Here is a 19587-nt window from a genome sequence, read left to right as displayed (position 1 = left end):
CACCAGCAGAAAACTGCCAGGAAACTGCTTCAGTAAATAAAAGATTTTTTTCTGCATTCATTTAATCTTCATATCAAGAAAAAAACATTAAATTTACATATACATGTACATGTATGTAGTTATAAGGAAAACTGCTTCTTATTAAATGAAAAATAATAATTACGCTGAACTAAGTTAAAAACTAATCGAAATATTGTGTTTGAAATTGGCTGAAATAAAATCGTTTTTACTTTGAAAATAATACAATTAATAAGAACTGAATATATTAAAAATATTATATTATACCTGATAACTGAAAAGTCAAACGAAATGAAGAAAATAGTTATATTTTTGAACACGTTGTTTTTCTTTTTTTCAGAGATTGCAACGACCACAACAACCACCCCTGCTCCCCCTCCCCCACCCACAGAGCCTGACTACACGGCCCTGTATGTAATCCTGGCTGCGCTTGTCGTCTTTGTTTTCTTCTTCTGGTGCTTTTGGAGGCCCGGCTATCTGATATGGCGGATAGGACGATTGCGCAATCACCCTTGTGTGAGGGCATGTGGTACCTGCGTCCCGTGTTCTGTTATGTGCTTGAAATGCTGCAGTTGTAGTGCTTGTTGTGCAGGTAGGAAAAGTTTGCCACGTCACAATTTAATATAATTAATGATTTCTTTGAAGTATTGGTACATGTATAACGATGTATATATATCATAGTTAACATATGGATGGAAACTATGGGGTCAAAAATATGAAAACAATAAAATATGAATTTATTTAATTTTAGTCATTTTTAGGTCACCTGAGTAAACTCAGGTGACCTATTGCTATCTGTTTTCGTCCGTCGTCGTTCGTCGTACGTCGTACGTTGTACGTCGTACATCGTTCGTAAACTTTTGAACATTTTCAGCTTCTTCTCTGCAACCACTGAACCAATTTCAACCAAATTTGGCACAAAGCATCTATGGGTGAAGGGGAACAAAAATTGTGAATTTCATGATCCCTGCCCCCCTGGGGCCTGAGGGGTGGGGCCAAAACCACTACAATTAATGCAATCTTTAAAAATCTTCTTCTTTACTCCTGGACATCAAGCAGTCAAACTGTTTGCATGATTGTAATCAGCATTGAGTCCTCTACCAAAATTGTGAAATTCATGGCCCTGGGGTCAGGGGTTTTAGTGCTAGGGCAGGGCTAAATAAGTAGGTAGTGATAATGCATTATTTTTTTGAAAATCTTCTTCTCTGCTCCTGGGTATTAAATAAACCAACTAAGTAGTTAGTTATGATGAGCAAGAGTGCTTCTACCAAAATTGTGAATTTTATGGCCCCAGGGTCAGGGGTTCTGGTGTTAGGGTGGGGCTCTATTGATTATATACAGTGAAAATACATGATTTCTTTGAAAATCTTCTTCTCTGCCCCTGGGTATCAAATAAACTAACTAAGTGCATAGTTATGATGAGCAAGAGTGCCTCTAACAAAATTATGAATTTTATGGTCCCAGGGTCAGGAGTTCTGGTAGGGGGGGGGGGGGGCTTTATAGATTATATAGTAAAAATACATGAATTCTTTGAAAATCTTCTTCTCTGCTCCTAGATATTTATAAATAAATTAACTAAGTGCATAGTTATGATGAGCATGAGTGCCTCTACCAAAATTGTGAATTTTATGGCCCTAGGGCCAAGAGTTCTGGTGTTAGGGGGGGGGGGGGGGGTATTGATTGTATAGTGAAAATACACGATTTCTTTGAAAATCTTCTTCTATGCTCCTAGGTATTAAATAAACTAACTAAGTGCATAGTTATGATGAGCAAGAGTGCCTCTACCAAAATTGTGAATAATTTTATGGTCCCTGGGTCAAGGCTTCTGGTGTTGGGGGGGGGGGGGCTTTATAGATTATATAGTAAAAATACATGAATTCTTTGAAAATCTTCTTCTCTGCTCCTAGATATTAAATAAACTAACAAAGTGCATAGTTAAGATGAGCAAGAGTGCCTCTACCAAAATTGTGAATTTTATGGTCCCAGGGTCAGGGGTTCTGGTGTTAGGGTGGGGCTCTATTGATTATATAGTAAAAATACATGAATTTTTTAAAATCTTCTTCTCTGCTCCTAGGTATTAAATAAACTAACTAAGTACATAGTTATGATGAGCAAGAGTGCCTCTACCAAAACTGTGAATTTTATGGTCCCAGGGTCAGGGGTTCGGGGGGGGGGGGGGGGGGGGATGGGGCTCTATTGATTATATAGTGAATATACATTATATCTTTGAAATATTTTCTTCTCTGTCACTGGGTATGAAGCAGATGAACTACATAAATAGTTTTGGTGAGCAAGGGCCCTTATCTTGCAAAATTTTGAATTTCAAGGCCCCAGGGTCAGGGGTGGGGGTGGAGCTCTACTTATATACTGAAAATGAATTAATTGTTTGAAATCTGCTCCCTTGTATTTATAAAACATTTATTTATTTTTTGATAAACAATTTTAACGGTGCCTTTTTAAAATTTGTGCAATGTGTGGACCTAGGGTCAGGGGTTTATTTCACAGTGTTAGGGGCATTACTGATTATTGCTGAATATTACTGATCAGTTGGAATGCATTTTTTCCCCCTACCTTGCGTATGGGTATCAGTACCCTTGCGAGGTGATTATGAATAATTCATGAATTTCCTTGAATTTTTCATGCATTTTATTCATGAAATGTTCATGAAACGTTCATGAAGATCCTATGAACTTATTATTGGGCATATTTAAATCAATAAACCAACCTAAGCAACTGCTAAGTGTATTTTTATGATGATCAATGGTGCTTCTTTCAAAATTGTGAATGCCATATAGCATCTGGCTTAAAACATGAATCAAATTCAATAACTGGAAAGTTGTTGCAGAATGCTCAGGTGACCTATAAGGCCCGTGGGCCTCTTGTTTTCTTTGCAAAGCAATTAAAAACACGATGTATTTGGCTGGAGTTTTATTTTGACCCTTGGTAAATAATGATATTCCTAGGTGGATATCACCAAAGTCCAACAGGAGCAGCGGCTTGGAGAGAACTTCAGGATCAGGAGTCGGAGCACCCGACCAGTACGATGGCTAAAGAAGACAGCAGTACGCTAATGGGAACACGTAAGCGTAAATTATAACGACATCATATCGTCGTTAATTGATACATGTAGATCACAAAATGTGAACTGAATATGAATTAGATTAATTAAAACAGTGCATGCATTTTTATAATTTAATTTTCATTTTTATTTGTCGCAGCGAGCGGGACTTCTCACGGTTATTCAGGGAAAATTACAAAGCAGATTTTACCATGTTTTCCGAGAAAGCACGAGCCGGAAAAACAAGGTAGTATATCAATTACTACTTCCTTGGTTCCCAAAGAAAATGTAATTTTTGAGGAAATGAGACGCATGTGTTCATAAATTAATTTATTACAGTTTGCCTTCATTAATTAAAAACAAGAAAAAAATAGGTCATTTATTACAATGAATAATAAATGACAGTAAAGAAAATCCGATCTAAATTCAAATACTAAGTTAAGTAACGGTAATATACATATAAAAGTACAAACAAGGTATTATTACAAATTGCCAACTCACACAATTTGCCCCTGAAACAGTATGTATGTCATCTGACATATAATGACAAGTAAAAAATATGGCATATTTGGCATATAAAATGTAGAACACTTTGTACAACTTGGAAAAATACTGTACGAAAATGGGGCTACTTTTATATTGCTCTAATTGAAATATTAAACGAAGAAAAATTTATATGATATATGGATGCCCTTGAGTTGGCATCGAACATTTCGATTTATCGCCAAACCATCATCAACGCCACCAGTCACTGACATTAAATTCGCTGACAAATGCCATTGGCTTTTTTATAGGCCTGCACGTTATGTGCTACATTGTCTTTGTATTTTAGGTGGAAAAGTTCGTCTGAGGCAGGCCACTGTGTGTCCCTTACAGTCTACACCAGAAGACCAAATATTTAGTCGAGGTAACAGCGGACAGAACGAACAGAACAAAGGGGATAACTCGAGAAGCAAAAATCAAGACATCACTGATAAGCAGAAACCTGTCGTGTCAGCGAGTGACATCAACTTTGCCAATGACTGGACGAAGTTGCTCACAAACGATGGTTGTCACTTGAGAGAGCATCGCTGACCATAAAGTTACACATATAATGAATATGAATTTATTTATATCTCGAAAAGTTTTTAATTTTCACAAAACTCTTGAATTTTATATTTTTTTAATGTTTTTTTTTTATCACCAATTGCATTAAAAAATATCAAGTAAACGAAATATTGATATGTAGTACATAATTTACAGCGAAATAGTTAAGGGTCATTGATGAATTAGTGACACTTGTAATTTTGTACTCGGTAGAGTACTTATCAAGTGACACTTCGAACTAGAACTTCCGTGAAAAGTAATTGATTTTCAAGCAGGCGATTTTGAAATTACACTAGAAGTTCAAAGATGATTTGCCATGGCTTTTAAATTCATGGAAATTAAGTCGGAACTTGTTAAAATGCATCAAATCCAACTTTAAAATCTAGGATGTTTACAATGTATCCTTGTACACATTGACGCCGTTCTAATGGTCCTCTTATACACATATTTGGATTAAAATTTATAATAAAAGTTTTATTAAAAATTATAACAAATCTTATAAGCGTCGTGCATCACCATATTAAGTTCTTAATTCTTTTGGAAACCATGTGGCTAAAATAAGGAAAGAATCCATTAAAAATATGTCTTAGGAATTTTATTATTCATTCGCCATGTATAAAGACTTTAAATTTAAAAAATTATATATAACATGAAAAAATATCGTTAACCAAGCCAAGAAACTGATTTGAAAACTTGATCTTTTGACATTAAATGTTTTGATTAATGCTAATTCCAGTTTTATCACAATTAATTTTTTTTAACATTAAAAAAAATCTAGTTATTTAATTAATGTTTTGTAGTTAATAAAAGTATCGGGTTTGAACTCTTCAGCTCCAGTAAAAAAAAACAATTAAGGACAGATGATACAAACAAAAAATGGATGCCTGTACTGGTATATTTTTTCAAACCTGATTTCATTGCAAATGATTCAAATAATAAATTTCTGGAGTATAAAGACATTGTATACCTTCTGTGGTGTTCAAAATTCTACCCTTCTCAAACCATCACTGTAAAAAAAATAACTAGTTAATGTCACGAGGAAAACTAGTAGATTCACTGTCCATACAATCACTACCCTAATAGTAGTTTTACCAGATATTGATATATTTACTAGATAAGATTAGTGAATTTAGAATTGATGAGTACTTTCACTAGGTATCTAAGTATCTACATGTATACGACCCCCGCTCCACATCTCACTATCTTAACCAGTAAACTGAAAGTTTACTAATCACGACCAACGCTTTACGAAACACACTAGTTAAATTCACTAGGTTTTTCTTTCAGTGATCCTTTTTATTCTATACAAATATTTTTCACTTTAAATTCCATTTTTCTGCAACTTGGAATAAAAACTTCAAAACTATGCGTTGAAACTTATTCAATTTATTCATTGAAACATGACCCAAGTTGTTATTTTCAAAATTTTAGACAAAAGTTTGTTTGTATCATCTGTCCTTAAGCTCAAATTAAGTTGTATATATGTCCTTAATGATAAATATTTTTGCTGACAAGTTCATTGTATCGACTATCGACCATAGTAGAACTTGCGAAATGTTGACTGTAACCGAAAGTGTTGGTATTCTTGTTTCATCAACTTGTTTATCAATAACTTGTTTTAGAAAGTTTTAAACGTATTCTTGCGTATCGAATCAGAAATATAAACCTTGTATGCGGGTGTTAAGGGTATTTACTACATAAGTAAGATAAAAAGAAAGTAAATACATCTTATTTACTTTTAATAACTCATCTATTTTGGTAAATTGAAAACATACCAAACTTTGCTACCGTGTGGTTTTGTATATCTAAGTTTGATATTTTCTGCCTAGATTAAATACTAAATTGACGAGGAATAATTGTCTACTTGATCTGTACAGTGAGCTCACGGCGCGTGTAATCGGTCAACGGGGGATGCTTCATATTCCTTGGCACACGATCCCGCCAGGCCATTGTTTACTGTTCTGTTCACAGATTTGTACTGTTTGAAGTTTTTACAAGATTGATAGCACAGCTCGTTATCTGTACCCTTCTTCATTCCCTTGAATAGTCAGATCAAGTTGTTTTTTGGGGAAAATGTTTGAAAAACTGTTAACATATCAGTCAGTCGACAATTCAGATTTATCATGTTAATTCCACCCACGTTTTCTGTTTCCCTGTAATTGCTAATTGTTCGGAGTTGTATTTCGAACTTTTTCTGACAGTGAAGTTCGTACGGTACGCAGCACCAGACAACAATTAAGATATATTCGATAAGTGATTCAGTTTGAGTGGACTGACATGTACTGACAAAAACGGGGAAATAGATAAGGCCGGTACCAAGGGTACTTGGGCGATTAATGAATGAGCATTTCCAGCCAATAGCGACAGAAGTGTGCACAGGTGTCCAAATATACTTGAAAATTTGGTGGGAAAGTTCTGAGCTTCGATAATACAGTTCGAAAGGTATTGTGAAAGAACTTATTAAACCCATTTAAGAACACAGAACACTTCGATTTCTTTTCATATTTATTAAATTAATATCTAAATATAATTTTCGCCAGCGAAAATGATTAGTAGTTTACAAAAAAGTTGAAAAAACATAGTTTTATTCTTAAAATACCTTCTTGCAATGTCAGTCGTTAATAGAAAGCAAAAATAAAAAAGAAAAAGAAAATGGGAAGGGAAAAGAGAGAGAAAGAAAGGGTGAAATGGAAGGCGAGAAAAATAGGAACACAGTTCGCAAAATTATTAGGATAATGAAGTGATAGTCAACGTTCGATAACTCGAGTTATATTGCACTATTTTAAAATGTGACTAAAATGCTAATTCGTCTTAAATTTTACACAAAGAAAAATATTTCAATATGTATCAGAAATTCATACAAAAATAAAAGGTGTTGCAAGATAAATTGAAAAGGCTCTGTTCAATGCAAAAAAAAAAGAAGATAATTTCATAGTTGTCTTAGCTAACAATTGCTAGCACCCGTTTTTGATTTCAAGTTCAGTTTTCCGGGGTTTGGTCGAGGAACTGTGAGGTTTTGCTGTTTGGATGATGAAGATGACGAAACAGGCCTTGATCCTGCGTCAAGGTCGTCATCAGTTTCAAAGTCATTGGACATGCGTGACGGGAGTCGCGAATCTACGCTTTTGTATGCATAATTCTGGTAGGCTCGCTTGTAATATTTCTTGGTGACTGGATAGTTACTTGAAGAGCTTTGATAATGCTCTTGAGGTACAGGCTCTCTGAGAAAACGTTTCCATTTATAGTGTCTGTAAACTAAAACTCCAATGAGGATACAAAGTATGACAAAAAATCCCAGTCCAAATGCCGGTCCATAAATCAGAGCCGAGTTATCGTCCACGATACCAAGTTCCTCCGCTACAAATGAAATGAAAACTAATATTTAAGAATTTTCCGACCACTTTTAAAAATGAAACCCAAGGCTGTTGACGTTTTTTACTTGTCATACTGGTTTTCAAATTTAAAGTAACAACTATAGCACGTATTAAATTATTTTACATAGAATGGCATATCATTATTTTTATGTTCATGTACCAGTAAAGTGAAAAACCAGCACGTTGTTTTTTCGTTACATGTACCTGTGCATGCATTTTCGTCTGATTCGTCCCCACATTGATTAAAGCTGTCACAACGCAGCGTTCTGTCCACACAAAGTCCATTACTACAACCAAAATAATCCGTGGCACATGGCGCTGAAAAGGTAAAAGTAAGGAATCGCTAACAGAAAATATCGTGTTTACATGCATGTTACTTTTTTCCTTAACAACGTTACTTCTAAAAAAAAAATTTAAAAATATGTAGTGGGTGAAGAAAACGAACAGTGTTCAAGCCAAAGAACAATTTCAATCATTATTCGAGATATTGCTTCTGTAACTTAGATGTTTCTTCAGAACGGGTTTAAAATATTTTATTTGAAGTAAAAACTTGAAATGAAAAAGCATGGCAGCATGCACAGCATTTATCAAAAGCAGTAACCAATATGGTTGATTCAGTTTTGGAATAACACATTTTATTTCAGTTAATAAAATGACCTGGGAATATCCAAAGGTATCTCGATAATGCCAAAAAAGTTTAATATTGGGGCACAAAGACACTGTACACAGTGCCTTTGGAAATTCCGACAGATTGTTGGGAGACTTGATATCCATCTGACTTTATTTTACAGTAATTGCAGCATTCAAAAACCTCCATTAACATTACTTTCTCGCGATATTTAAAGAAAAACTGTTTAGTTTTATAATTAGACACAAATCTATATACTATATACGATTTGCTTTTTTGGTTAATGTTCCTATGAGAATTTTTCAACCGCATTTAGACGCAACCACTTCCAGGTGGAGTCATGCACATGTGTATAGGAAGCCTATACCCGATACTTACAGCCTTAGAGCAGCGAGGGGTCTTTTGCATATCAGCACCTACTAGGACCGTTGACCTCGGTTTATAATGTACGGTCTCGGTCGATAGTCTGTTCTCCACGCCGTGCAGTGGGATTAAGGATCGAGTCTTCCTTCGCGACTATAGAACACACGCTCTAACCACTGTGCAATGTTGACAACAGTCGACTGCAGGGCGCAGTGGTTGGATCTGTTTTAGAGACGAACAGGAGCTGATCCTTACGTCTCGCGTTCGAATCCACTGCGGGATGTGGAAACTGATCCTTCGAATGAGACCCCATAAACCGAGGTTCCGTGTCTCAGTAGATTCTGGCAATAAAAAGATTCTTCACTGTTCAATGGCCTTAGCTGAGTGCCGAGTATACGGTAGGTATAAATTTGCATTCCTCTACCGGCAAGTTGTGGCGTTTTCATATTTATTTAGTTAAACATTTTCGATAAGGATGTTAAACAATAAAGAAACAAAATATAAAGAAAGTAGAGTTAAAACTTGCTCTTTTACAGTCCCTGTTCTGGGGTCCAAGAATGTGACATCACAGCTCTGATTGCAAGTTTTGTGCGATTTTTAGTGGATCAAACTACACGTATAGTAAGTGAATAAGGACTAAAGTTCTAACTTCGACCACCCTAACAGTTGCATCGTCAAACAAATAATTACCATTTTTGATGGCTGCAAATATGATATCGAATCCCCGGTATCGGGCACTACTGTCGGTGACGAATTCCAAGGTCATTGACGTCGAGGAAGAGCTGACATTATGCGGTCCAGACCTGTCACAATAAGGCTGCGCATTTATCTTTGTAGAACTAGTAGAAGTGCCGTCGTAAAAATTAAGATAGTCTACACATGTTCCAGTTCGTTGCTCTTCGAGTTCAAATCTCCTGAAAGCCAAAACAATGTTTATTTAATTTTTTTGATTTTCTTTTTCTTCTAAGGTATATTTAAATTATTACAATGAGACATGATGTGCATATATCGCAGAAAGTGTTCATTTGAAAAACAAAAAAATTAATGTTATTTTTGTGACATGTTTTCCCTTTTTCTTGTGAATTCATTCATTCATTGGATGTTTTTCATACCTAGGAATGGCCAGAACTTTGTGACCAGAGGGCGCTGTAACGGTGATGACGCAGTTGACGTCGTTACTGTACGTCAGAGCAGTGCTGGACTGGACGCGCATGCTTGTTGTGAAAGATGAAGCCAAAGGCGAGGAGCATGTTGACGGTAAATATACTATGGAAAAGTAAAAATAATATAATTTATCTTTTATGACAGGGTTATCTCTGCGTCTTTATTTACATTTGAATTGGGGTATTCAAATTGATTTTTTAAAAAAATCAAAATGCATGTAATGGGAAAATGTACTATTCTGATAAAATGTAATGCAATATATATATACATGTAAAAAAGATTCACCAGTACTCCAAAATATCTGCTGAAAACGTGCACTGTTCACTTTAAATTACCTGGTATACATATAGATAATCCATGTACCACTGTAAGAAATAACCAGTTTATTTGTGTACAATGTGTAGCAAACGCTTTAAAGCTTGCACTCTTTTACAGAAGTATAACATAAAAAAGGCAAGAATAAATAGTACTGAATTGATTCTACACAATTTCTTCTTTAAAAAATAATTTTACTCTGCCTATCAAATTCACTGGATTCAGTATACTTGTATATATAAAATAAAATAGCTATAACAGTACGACATTTAACTCTGGACATATCAAATTCACTGGATTTCTAATATATAACCAAAATATTTATATATATATTAAAAAGTTATGTTGGAGATTTTCTACTACTAAAGATATGAAGTCCTAAAACTAGATTGTTCATTAAAAATTAAAATGTATTTTTCATAACATGGGATAAATCCCACGGATATTGTCAATGAATTATTTTCTCCAATACATTGTAAAACATGGATTGTATTCTATATATTATGATGAGAAATTTGTCATCGTCATAATGTATGGGATACATTCCATGTTTCATAATACACAGGGTACTTATTTAAACAAATTCGAAAAAATCACCTAGGAGAAAATCCATTTTTTATTTGTAGATTCATAGTTGGTGGGACGGCCATTTTGGGATTGTTTTAGGACTTCATGTCTTTAGTAGTAGAGATGTTGTATTAAGACCCTGGAATACTGCAATGATATAAAAATATTTTGGTTATCATAATTAGAAATGGTAGTAAAAAGTCTGGACTATGTCGTGTCCAGAGTTAAATGTCATACTGTTCTATATAGATTTTTGTTCATTAAAAATTAAAATGTATTACGGGTATTCATACCTGCTTGCAGTGCGCCTTTGGAAACTGATATACACAGGGCACTAATAAACACGAAAGTCGATACAAAATCCATTTCTTATTTGTAATTCATTCGACGGCCATTTTTATTGTTTACAAGTTTTAGGGCACTGTGGCATTGCCTGGCAACAATGTAAACAGTATAGGCTCATTTACACTAGGCGGGGGATTTAACTCAGTAATATTTGAAATGAGTTTTTAGCATCAACAAATCCTTCACAACAGCATTTTTTATGTTCCAGAAAATTGTAAATGTCAGAAATTTATAATGCCAATTAATTACTTGCATTGCCTTATTTTTGAAAAATAATTTTTCACTGTTTTATACAATAAAAGGATCATCAGATAACAGAATTAAGAAGAAAAAGATTATGCCATCGTAGCAATTATGTAAGCTTAAACAGGGGTTTGGGTAATTATTAATTGATCATTCCAAATAATTCATGTGGAATTACACTGAATTGCAATTATTATCTTGAGAAAAAAAAACTTATTAGTAAATTATGCATAATAATTTGCAGTAATTTTTAATAGTTTCTTATATATGATGATGAATCATTGATGAATTTCAGGGAAAGTTACATCTTTTATTAGATAGTCTTACATCACAATGAAAACGAAAAATATTTTTACCCCCCCCCCCCCCCCCCGCCCCGTGAAGCAAACATTCCATTATTTTCTTTGCGAGTAATATGGACTGTCATTACACAAATTCATACCAGAGTTTTTTGTGTTTCAGGTGGGATATGTTTATAGACATGAAACTATAAAAAATGCTTATTTTTCAGCAATTTCGAAGTGCTTTACAATTGAAACATTGTATTTTACTAATATATATGCTTACTTTTATATGACGAAAACATAGAAAAAAGGTTACATAAACATTAATTCATTTCAAAGACTATTTTAAAATACAGTGATGCTTTATAACCCGATTTCAGTGGAAAATATCGTCTAACCCCCTTATCTCAAGAGCTGGAATTAGGGCGATTTTAGTATCTAGCACTGGTGTTGAAATGATTTTGAATCAATTACCATTGAGCTAATCTTTGTATTAAACAAGGATTTTATTGTCATCAATTTTGAATTAAATGGTTATAAAATGTAGGCGGGGATCGAAAGTCAGCGAGCGTACATGTAGTTCTTTAATATTTTGCAAAGTTCATAATGATCTCTTGTTCATCTTTGGTTACAAGAAACATTTTAAGACTTAATTAAAAGTCTTCAGAGAAAAACTGAAACATATCAGTCTAGTCTACTGAACCTAGCAAGCTTAAAATTTGTTGTAAGAAATCAAACTGAACTCTGTCGCCAAAGAGCTTTAAATATAATGAATACTTTTTTGTCAAACATTTTTAAATACGTCCCGAGATTTGTGTAGAAATGTGTTGTCAAAAACATCCCAAATAGTTAACAATTTAATGTAAGATATTTTGGAGTTTAAGCAATCTGATAAAAGATTTAAATACATAAGAGTAAAAAAAAAATGAGCAGAACTTCATATATATTTTATAAAACTCGTATACCTGATAAAGATACAACTATAAGAAATAAAACTTGTTTTTATTGATTATACATATACATAATGTTTAAGAAAAAGTATAAATACATGTAGTATACAGACCTTTATAATAAGATGCTAATAAAGAGTAGAAGGTAACAATTTGTTCAAGGAAAGAACTTGTAATAAATTGATCGATCTTGATTGATATATTTATATCGAACAATTTGTTGAGCAGTTTTAATAATTCAGGAGAAAAAAAACGAAACATCTTCATTTCTTATATAATGGTGCACTGAGGTACTTTTCCAGGACTCGCTTGATTTCTTTCAGTTCTGAAAGTAAAGAGAATGAAGTATTGTACATTGTACAATCTAACATCAGTGTTAAATGTAAAAATCCTTTTTTACTTAGAAAATGAATGAATACATCAAATTAACGAAAACAATTCATTAGAGATTACAGGTAATAAATCATGATATTCTACAAAATATGAAGTCATCTGTATATATACTTTTAATAACAAATTGCTGTGTAATTATAACATTTCAAAATACCAATTTAAAAGCAGAAGACGAGCAAATTAAATTTTCATTAAAAAAATTTATTTATGAATTAAATGCCGTGAATATCAATTTTGTCGTCAGAACAGGTGAGTGACACTTACGTTCATCGCTGAGCTTGCGTCGTGTTTCACTTCCATCATCATCCTGGCCCCCTGAAATAGAGTTCTAAATATTGAACATGCTATTTCTTTTATGCATGAATATTACAATTAATGCAAACATTTGTTTACAATAATATTTTGACTTGATATCCATTTGAGCATCTTACCGAAATCATAGTCCAAGTAAAGACGTGTTAAGGAGAACATGCCGATAATGAAATCTTCAAGTTTGTCTACAAAGCTGTCCAGAGTGTCTTCATCTTAAGAATGAAAATGTGAAGAATGGTACATGTATGCATTAGAAATATTCTTTGTTCACTAGTTTAAGATTTATCGATAATTTTCATCAAATTATACACACACTTTGTACACATGTGCAACAGATTTTATGTCTCTCAATAAATAATCAATGGAATAAACAGAAGATTATAATTGTAAACACGAGAGAACACAATGTTTTTATATCATAGAAAAAAATATTTAATGTTAATATTTTCGCAGAAACCAAAAATATTCAAATTGTTATTCCAACTTGTGATTATCTCTTAATATATTTTACAAAGGTCAGAGTAAGGTCAACACGAGTTTGTTCAACTTAAAATGATCTTATTAAATGTCGTCAAATTTAAATAGCGAAAATAAACTAGCCCATTGATAAGATTTAAAAAAAAGACATCTAAACCTTATGCCATTGCAGTTCATCATATGAAAAGAAATTCAAAATGTGATAACTGATGCATTGATTTCCATGCTCCAGAGACGTCTGTTTACACTCAGAATTAAAATTCAATTAAAAAATCAATACTTGCTTTGAATCCAGCATCATTTGAGGTTCATTGGTATACTAATAATTTTTAATTTGTTAAATATATTTAAAGCCTGAAGTCAAATCTAATCTAAGTTTTATATTATATAAATGCATTGAGTCAAAACTATTACACATTATCCATGATCAGCTTTATAAAAGTATCTATTTATTGAATGAAAATTATTTGTTTAAGGGGATGAAGGACCTTTAGCTGAAAAAATACCTGTCATTCAATTTTTTTCATATTTTGTATATCTCTTATTTAGTATATATCTTAAAGCAGATATATCATAGATTTCATTTATTTCTGAGATATTGAGTGACAAATACTATGCCCCACAGTGTCTGAGTGAAATTTTGATGTTTGTGAAAAGATTACTGTTAATGGAATTTTTTCAATTTTAAAAAATATGTCAGCGAACATTTGTCTTTTAAAGTATTTCAGAGTATGAATACTGTTAAAAATTCGAAAAAGCAAGATTCTTTTGTCACATCGCATCTGAAGACGGAAAATTACGTTCTTTTTAAGACAACTTAAACGACAAAAAAATTAATTTACAAAAAATCCTATCATTTAATATTTGGAAAATTACGTCGAAATGCAAGTTCGGCATGTTATTGATTAACTGCAAAAATATCAATTGGTGAAGCTGAGCTAATTTTTACAGGGCATTTTTAAACAAGACATGAGCATGAGAAAAACGTGTCATGTTTACATTTCTCGAGTACGGGAAAACCCTACTATGACGTCACACATTTGCGAAATAAGCCAAGTAAGACATAACTACAAATTGTAGTACAATATATTTCCGTCAACAACCATGCAAAAATATTTTTTGTGTTCTGTAATTCATAAAATATCCTATCATGTACTGATCATGACCCGTGTTTTGAAATTGTTTCAAAAGTGTTTTACCTTGTATATACTTAACATAAGATCCACTATGACGTCAGCGAAAATTGGAAAGTTTAGGGAAAAGAAGAGTGGATCAATTTATTCCGTATTTTGAAAATATTTGCCAGAAAGTTTAAGTGTTTTTAGATATTTTTATACAAGATAGTGAACTCAAACAAACAGTAATTTTTTTTCCCAAATTCTGTGCTTTCAATCTGGTTTTGTACATATTTTATCAGAGATTATGACGTAATTAAACTGAGTCACGTATATTTAATAATATTAAAAGATGGCTACTTTGCTTATAAGAAAATATTTATATAATTTATATCCCATGATTTTCTGATTAAAAGTCCCTGAAATATATCTGAATGAAGTTATATAAACATGAGTGACTTTGCAAAATAAGGTCTTGCTTGTACATGTTTGTGAAAAGAACTGTTAATCATTAAATTTTCAATTTCGAATGTATTTTTCACTCAGGTCATAACTATTACTTATTATTTTATAATATTAATTGAATTATTATTGTAATGATTTACATCCAATATTATCATAATTTTATAATTACTGTATTGTGCTTTAAAATTTTAATTGCTTCTTCAATATTATTTTTTATTTATTTTTTACTCGTATTCATACCATGACTTTCCATTTTCTCCTCAGTATGTACGCCAACAAGTCTTGAACACACTGCAAATTCTTGTACATCATCGAAGGCATCATTTCCAATATCCATTATAATCGGACCTTAAAAGATAAGTGTTTTGAAATTGTTTCAAAAGTGGACTTTAAAAGTGGTTTTAACATAGATAAACAAGAAAGGGAAAATGAAAAGTGGGAAAAGTTTGAACAATTTCTAGGACAATTATAAGCATTAAGGGTTTGTCTCGTATTTATTCTTGATTCTATACTATACTGTACTACTAATGTACATATTACCTAAATCTTAATTTATTGTTTCTCTGTTTATGTGATTGATGGTAAGTATATTCAAAAAGCTTGAAATTAATTATAATTTTGTAATATTATATAAGTCCTTCACATATCTAGGAAAAAGATTTACCATTTCGAAAAAAAGAAAATTAACAAAATTATAGAATTTTTTTTTCCGAAATCGAATGATTGGATAAAAATAAGCATTTGTTTTAAAATTAAAAATCAAAATGACTTCTTTCATAACTTACAGATTTTCGTGTCGTCTTCCAGTCCAAGGTAAGTAAACAAGTCATCTAATTCTCTCTCCTCAGCCTCTTCCTCTGATACGATGTCATTTTTAATGTCAGTTAAACTTTCGCCAGCATCCACCGAGCGCGTCCCCTGTGCCATTGTTATCACCATGCAGGACAAGGCTAAATTTAAAAAAGAAAATTAAATAGATACTGGTGTCGTCCTTGACGGTTTATAAAATCTACTTAAAGAACGCTCAGCTTAAAGAACGTTTAGCGACAACATGGACCTTGCTCGTTAGCAAATTCTCAAAAGTAAAACTTAGTTACCTTCAGTTAAAATATAGCCAAACAAGTCTGTTCTCTGAATAACTTTCAAATAAAATATTGCAAATTGCATGTAAGAAATATTCAGGATATCATTATTAGATGATGGGAATATGTTACCCAAACATAATGCTTTTGCAAAACGAAGAAATGATATTTAAAATTTCTGTTATCTGTTCTTTACAGAGGAAAAAGTGACTTACTCCTAGCGAATTCTTCCATGCCCCTCGTTATGTTTTCCACTATACCCTCCATTTCTGCTGTAATAGTGGCCCTTACTTCGGATGTAAGTTCATCTTTATGCTCTGTATACGTCAAAAAAGGATGGAAAATCAACGTATCAGAGAGAGAGAAAGAGAATGTTGCATGCATAATTTTATTTTATCAGGAATTGAAAATTATATATTATACTTACCATTAATGAAGTCTTCTCTTGTTTTTCCTATGATTTCCCATACAGGCTGCAATATAAATACATTGTATATTATATATATACTAAAATCAAAGGAGTACAGGATGTGAAACACTGATGCCCCCGTATAACAGGTTATGGCGAGGATTGAACATTCTCAATTACACAGCAACTCCAAAAGGTCAAGGACAAACGTGTTGGTACCGAAAGGAAGAAGTTGTTACAAGGAATACATCTGTATAATATGAAAGCCCTGCTTCATATTGTTCAAAACTTCTTTCCAAGGTTAAATTTTTAAAAAGTGGGTCAAACTCTAAGGTCAAGATCAAACTGTAAAAAAAAATATTTATACTACCTGAAAGGTCTTGTCACAATGAATACACATGTGAAGTATAAAATCCTTAGCCCCAACTGTTCATAAGATATGGTCATGGTTATTGTGTGGTATTTTTTTGGTAAAAGTAGGACCATTCCAAAGTCAATAGTTCAAATTTGATGGTACCGAAAGAAAGGTCTTTTCACAAGGAATACACTTGTGAAATCTGAAAGCTATAGCCCGACCCAATCAAAAGTTATTGGCAAGATTAAAGTTTTTGCGGACAAACAAACAGACGGACACGACAAAAACTATGTACCCCGAAACTTCGTTTACGGGGGCATAAAACACGTAAATCCTCAGTAAAGCTGTAGTTTGAACGTACAAATTACATGTTTTCGTTTTGACGTCCACGAATTTCATTTCCCCTTTTTACTTTATAAAAAAGGAAGTGTTTTAAATGTTTGTATTCCGGCTTGTTGATATGCTGTTTTTGAATACGAACTTGTAACTTTAACGACAGAATGTTTACAGTGAACGTCTATTTGTCGTGTGATGCAAATGTTTTATAAGTTATAACCTTTCCCGGATGTAATGAATATTGTATTTGTAAGACCAGTAACACAGCATTTCAACATGCCGGAATACATACAGATACCACATGGTGAACATTTAGGTGTATATGTAAACACAAGCAATTTAAGCACAAGCAATTTAAGATATTAGTATTTCTATTTTAGTAATATCTTCATCCTGTATTTTATTTCAACTACAGAGGCTTTTTATTGCATAATTGGTATATATCTAACAATCATTTTTAAAAATTCCACATTTAAGAAGTACTAATTACTGAAAGTCTTCAATCGCCATTTTTCTAAGAAACCCCAATTGTCAAAGTCTCCAACTATTAACACTAACACATTTACAGTAGTGGTCAGATATGGTGATTAATTAAGCATTTTAAAATAAAATTTATTACCTTAGGTGGCGGCGGGGGAGGGGGGCCCTGTCGTTTGAATGCAGTCTATAACACAAAAAACATCAAAAGTAAAGAGTGTTCATAGACATGAGATTCTTTTAAAAATTTTGCCGCATCAAGAAAAAAAATTAGTGACCGTATCATACTTACATTTCTCTGAAGCTTTGCTTCCAAAGGCTTGAAGGATGCTTTAGAAATTGAGCGTGGAAAACAGCTCGATTCCTGCACAAACATTAAGATCAGCAGAAAAGCGGCGCAACTCGCAACTTTCTCCATCTTGACTCAATTGCTGGTCTGGAAGATGATGGCGTATTTATATGCAGAGATATCACGTGGTACCTATCACGGGTGGTTGAAAACACATAATTTGTAAGACAGCAAGGGGAGACTTTAATGGTTATTGATGGAAATATATAAGAATGACTTTAAAGGCAATTGGACCATGAATAAATATTCATATTTTTCGTGCAAAAGGCAACCAATTTTGACTATATTTAAACTTGTCAGTTGTTTATTTCAAATCGTGAATCACTTTACAAAGAACAACGCAGATCCAATTTTCACGTATTTCATATTACCTTAAAAAATACTGGTTGAGGCTGTTCAGATTTTGTTTTGTATAGCTTTAGTTAATTAGTATCTATAGTTACTGCATGTTGTAAAATGTAAATATGTTGTCAGATGGAAATTAGCTAGGTTCTAACTGTGTTCATTTTAAAAGGCAAACAAATAAACATTTAAACAAAGAACTATATGCGGTATATTGCATATGTTTGCCCCCACAAAAGTCAAATTTTGAAAACTTCCTGAAATGTGCTGAATTCAATAAATTGTACGAGAAATATAAGTTAACAGAAAATATTATAGTTCCAGAGCAGTGTATTCACAATTTCTGTTTTTATGACGTCACAAACTAGTCTGATTTAATATTCTTTTTCAGAAAGAGGACAAAATTTCAACAATTTAAGCTTTAAAATTTATAGAGCGCATGTGTGTTCAGGAACAATATTGACATATTTCATTGATATTATCATTCTACACATTATATCAAAATATTTATCCTGAACACACATGCGCTCGGTGACTTTTCTTTAAAATATCGACGAAATATGTACATTTTTCTGCAAAATTCATAAAAAACTGAAATTTACGTCATATTTGTGACGTCATTACGTACATATGACGTCATTACTTATGAAATTATTCAGTGCTTTGAAGTCAGCATATACTCCCCTGTTTAAGGACTTAATTAAATATTACTCCATCAAAGTTTGATTTTGGGGGGCAAATGTTGGTTAATACCGCATATAGTTCTTTTCTTTGTCTGGATAAATTTCTTGCCTACTCATAGATATCTACAAATATTGTACCTTTGAATACATCTTTCTGATTTTTTTAAAAAAGGCATTTAGTCTCCCGGCAAATAGCTGAAATAGCTGAGAAAATGTAAACTTTATCATTACTCTGCAACAATTCAAGGTCAAAATAATTATATCTGAAGTGATAAAAAATTGAATGCTAGAATCAGTAGAATAAATCTTTTCAACGCGTTAAAAAAACTTTTCCTTTAGATAAATGAGGACTAGTTAATATCATGGTCTTCAGCTCCTTCAGTTGACATGGATTTTT

The 19587-nt window shown here is 32.7% G+C and overlaps 4 protein-coding genes across 4 annotated transcripts; 1 reads left to right on the top strand and 3 right to left on the bottom strand.

Moving 5' to 3' along the window:
* Positions 1-6: 6 nt before the first annotated feature.
* Positions 7-4603, top strand: LOC134275450 (uncharacterized). Its single transcript, XM_062757729.1, has 5 exons — positions 7-32; positions 359-610; positions 2982-3098; positions 3237-3323; positions 3909-4603. The coding sequence occupies exons 2-5, from the start codon at positions 571-573 to the stop codon at positions 4148-4150; spliced, it is 486 nt and encodes a 161-aa protein (XP_062613713.1). The 5' UTR covers positions 7-32; positions 359-570; the 3' UTR covers positions 4151-4603.
* A 2099-nt stretch (positions 4604-6702) lies between these two features.
* Positions 6703-10993, bottom strand: LOC134275449 (neuropilin and tolloid-like protein 1). The gene is made up of 5 exons (XM_062757728.1): positions 10867-10993; positions 9640-9793; positions 9218-9441; positions 7741-7854; positions 6703-7519 (listed from the first exon to the last, which is right to left on the bottom strand). The coding sequence occupies exons 1-5, from the start codon at positions 10937-10939 to the stop codon at positions 7107-7109; spliced, it is 978 nt and encodes a 325-aa protein (XP_062613712.1). The 5' UTR covers positions 10940-10993; the 3' UTR covers positions 6703-7106.
* A 1438-nt stretch (positions 10994-12431) lies between these two features.
* LOC134275448 (uncharacterized) lies at positions 12432-15502 on the bottom strand. The gene is made up of 4 exons (XM_062757727.1): positions 15398-15502; positions 13220-13312; positions 13053-13103; positions 12432-12720 (listed from the first exon to the last, which is right to left on the bottom strand). Exons 1-4 carry the CDS (start codon positions 15492-15494, stop codon positions 12659-12661), a joined length of 303 nt encoding a protein of 100 aa, XP_062613711.1. The 5' UTR covers positions 15495-15502; the 3' UTR covers positions 12432-12658.
* Positions 15503-15931: 429 nt separating this feature from the next.
* Positions 15932-18316, bottom strand: LOC134275454 (uncharacterized). The gene is made up of 5 exons (XM_062757732.1): positions 18109-18316; positions 17959-18003; positions 16667-16712; positions 16455-16556; positions 15932-16107 (listed from the first exon to the last, which is right to left on the bottom strand). Exons 1-5 carry the CDS (start codon positions 18232-18234, stop codon positions 15932-15934), a joined length of 495 nt encoding a protein of 164 aa, XP_062613716.1. The 5' UTR covers positions 18235-18316.
* Positions 18317-19587: the final 1271 nt, after the last annotated feature.

The sequence above is a fragment of the Saccostrea cucullata genome, unplaced genomic scaffold, assembly GCF_032062105.1.
Source record: "Saccostrea cucullata isolate Sc308-1 unplaced genomic scaffold, CSIRO_AGI_Scuc_v1 ctg686, whole genome shotgun sequence".
NCBI classification, from domain to species: domain Eukaryota; kingdom Metazoa; phylum Mollusca; class Bivalvia; order Ostreida; family Ostreidae; genus Saccostrea; species Saccostrea cuccullata.
The sequence above is the reverse complement of the archived record's forward strand: the minus strand, read 5'-3'. Positions and strand labels throughout refer to the sequence as shown.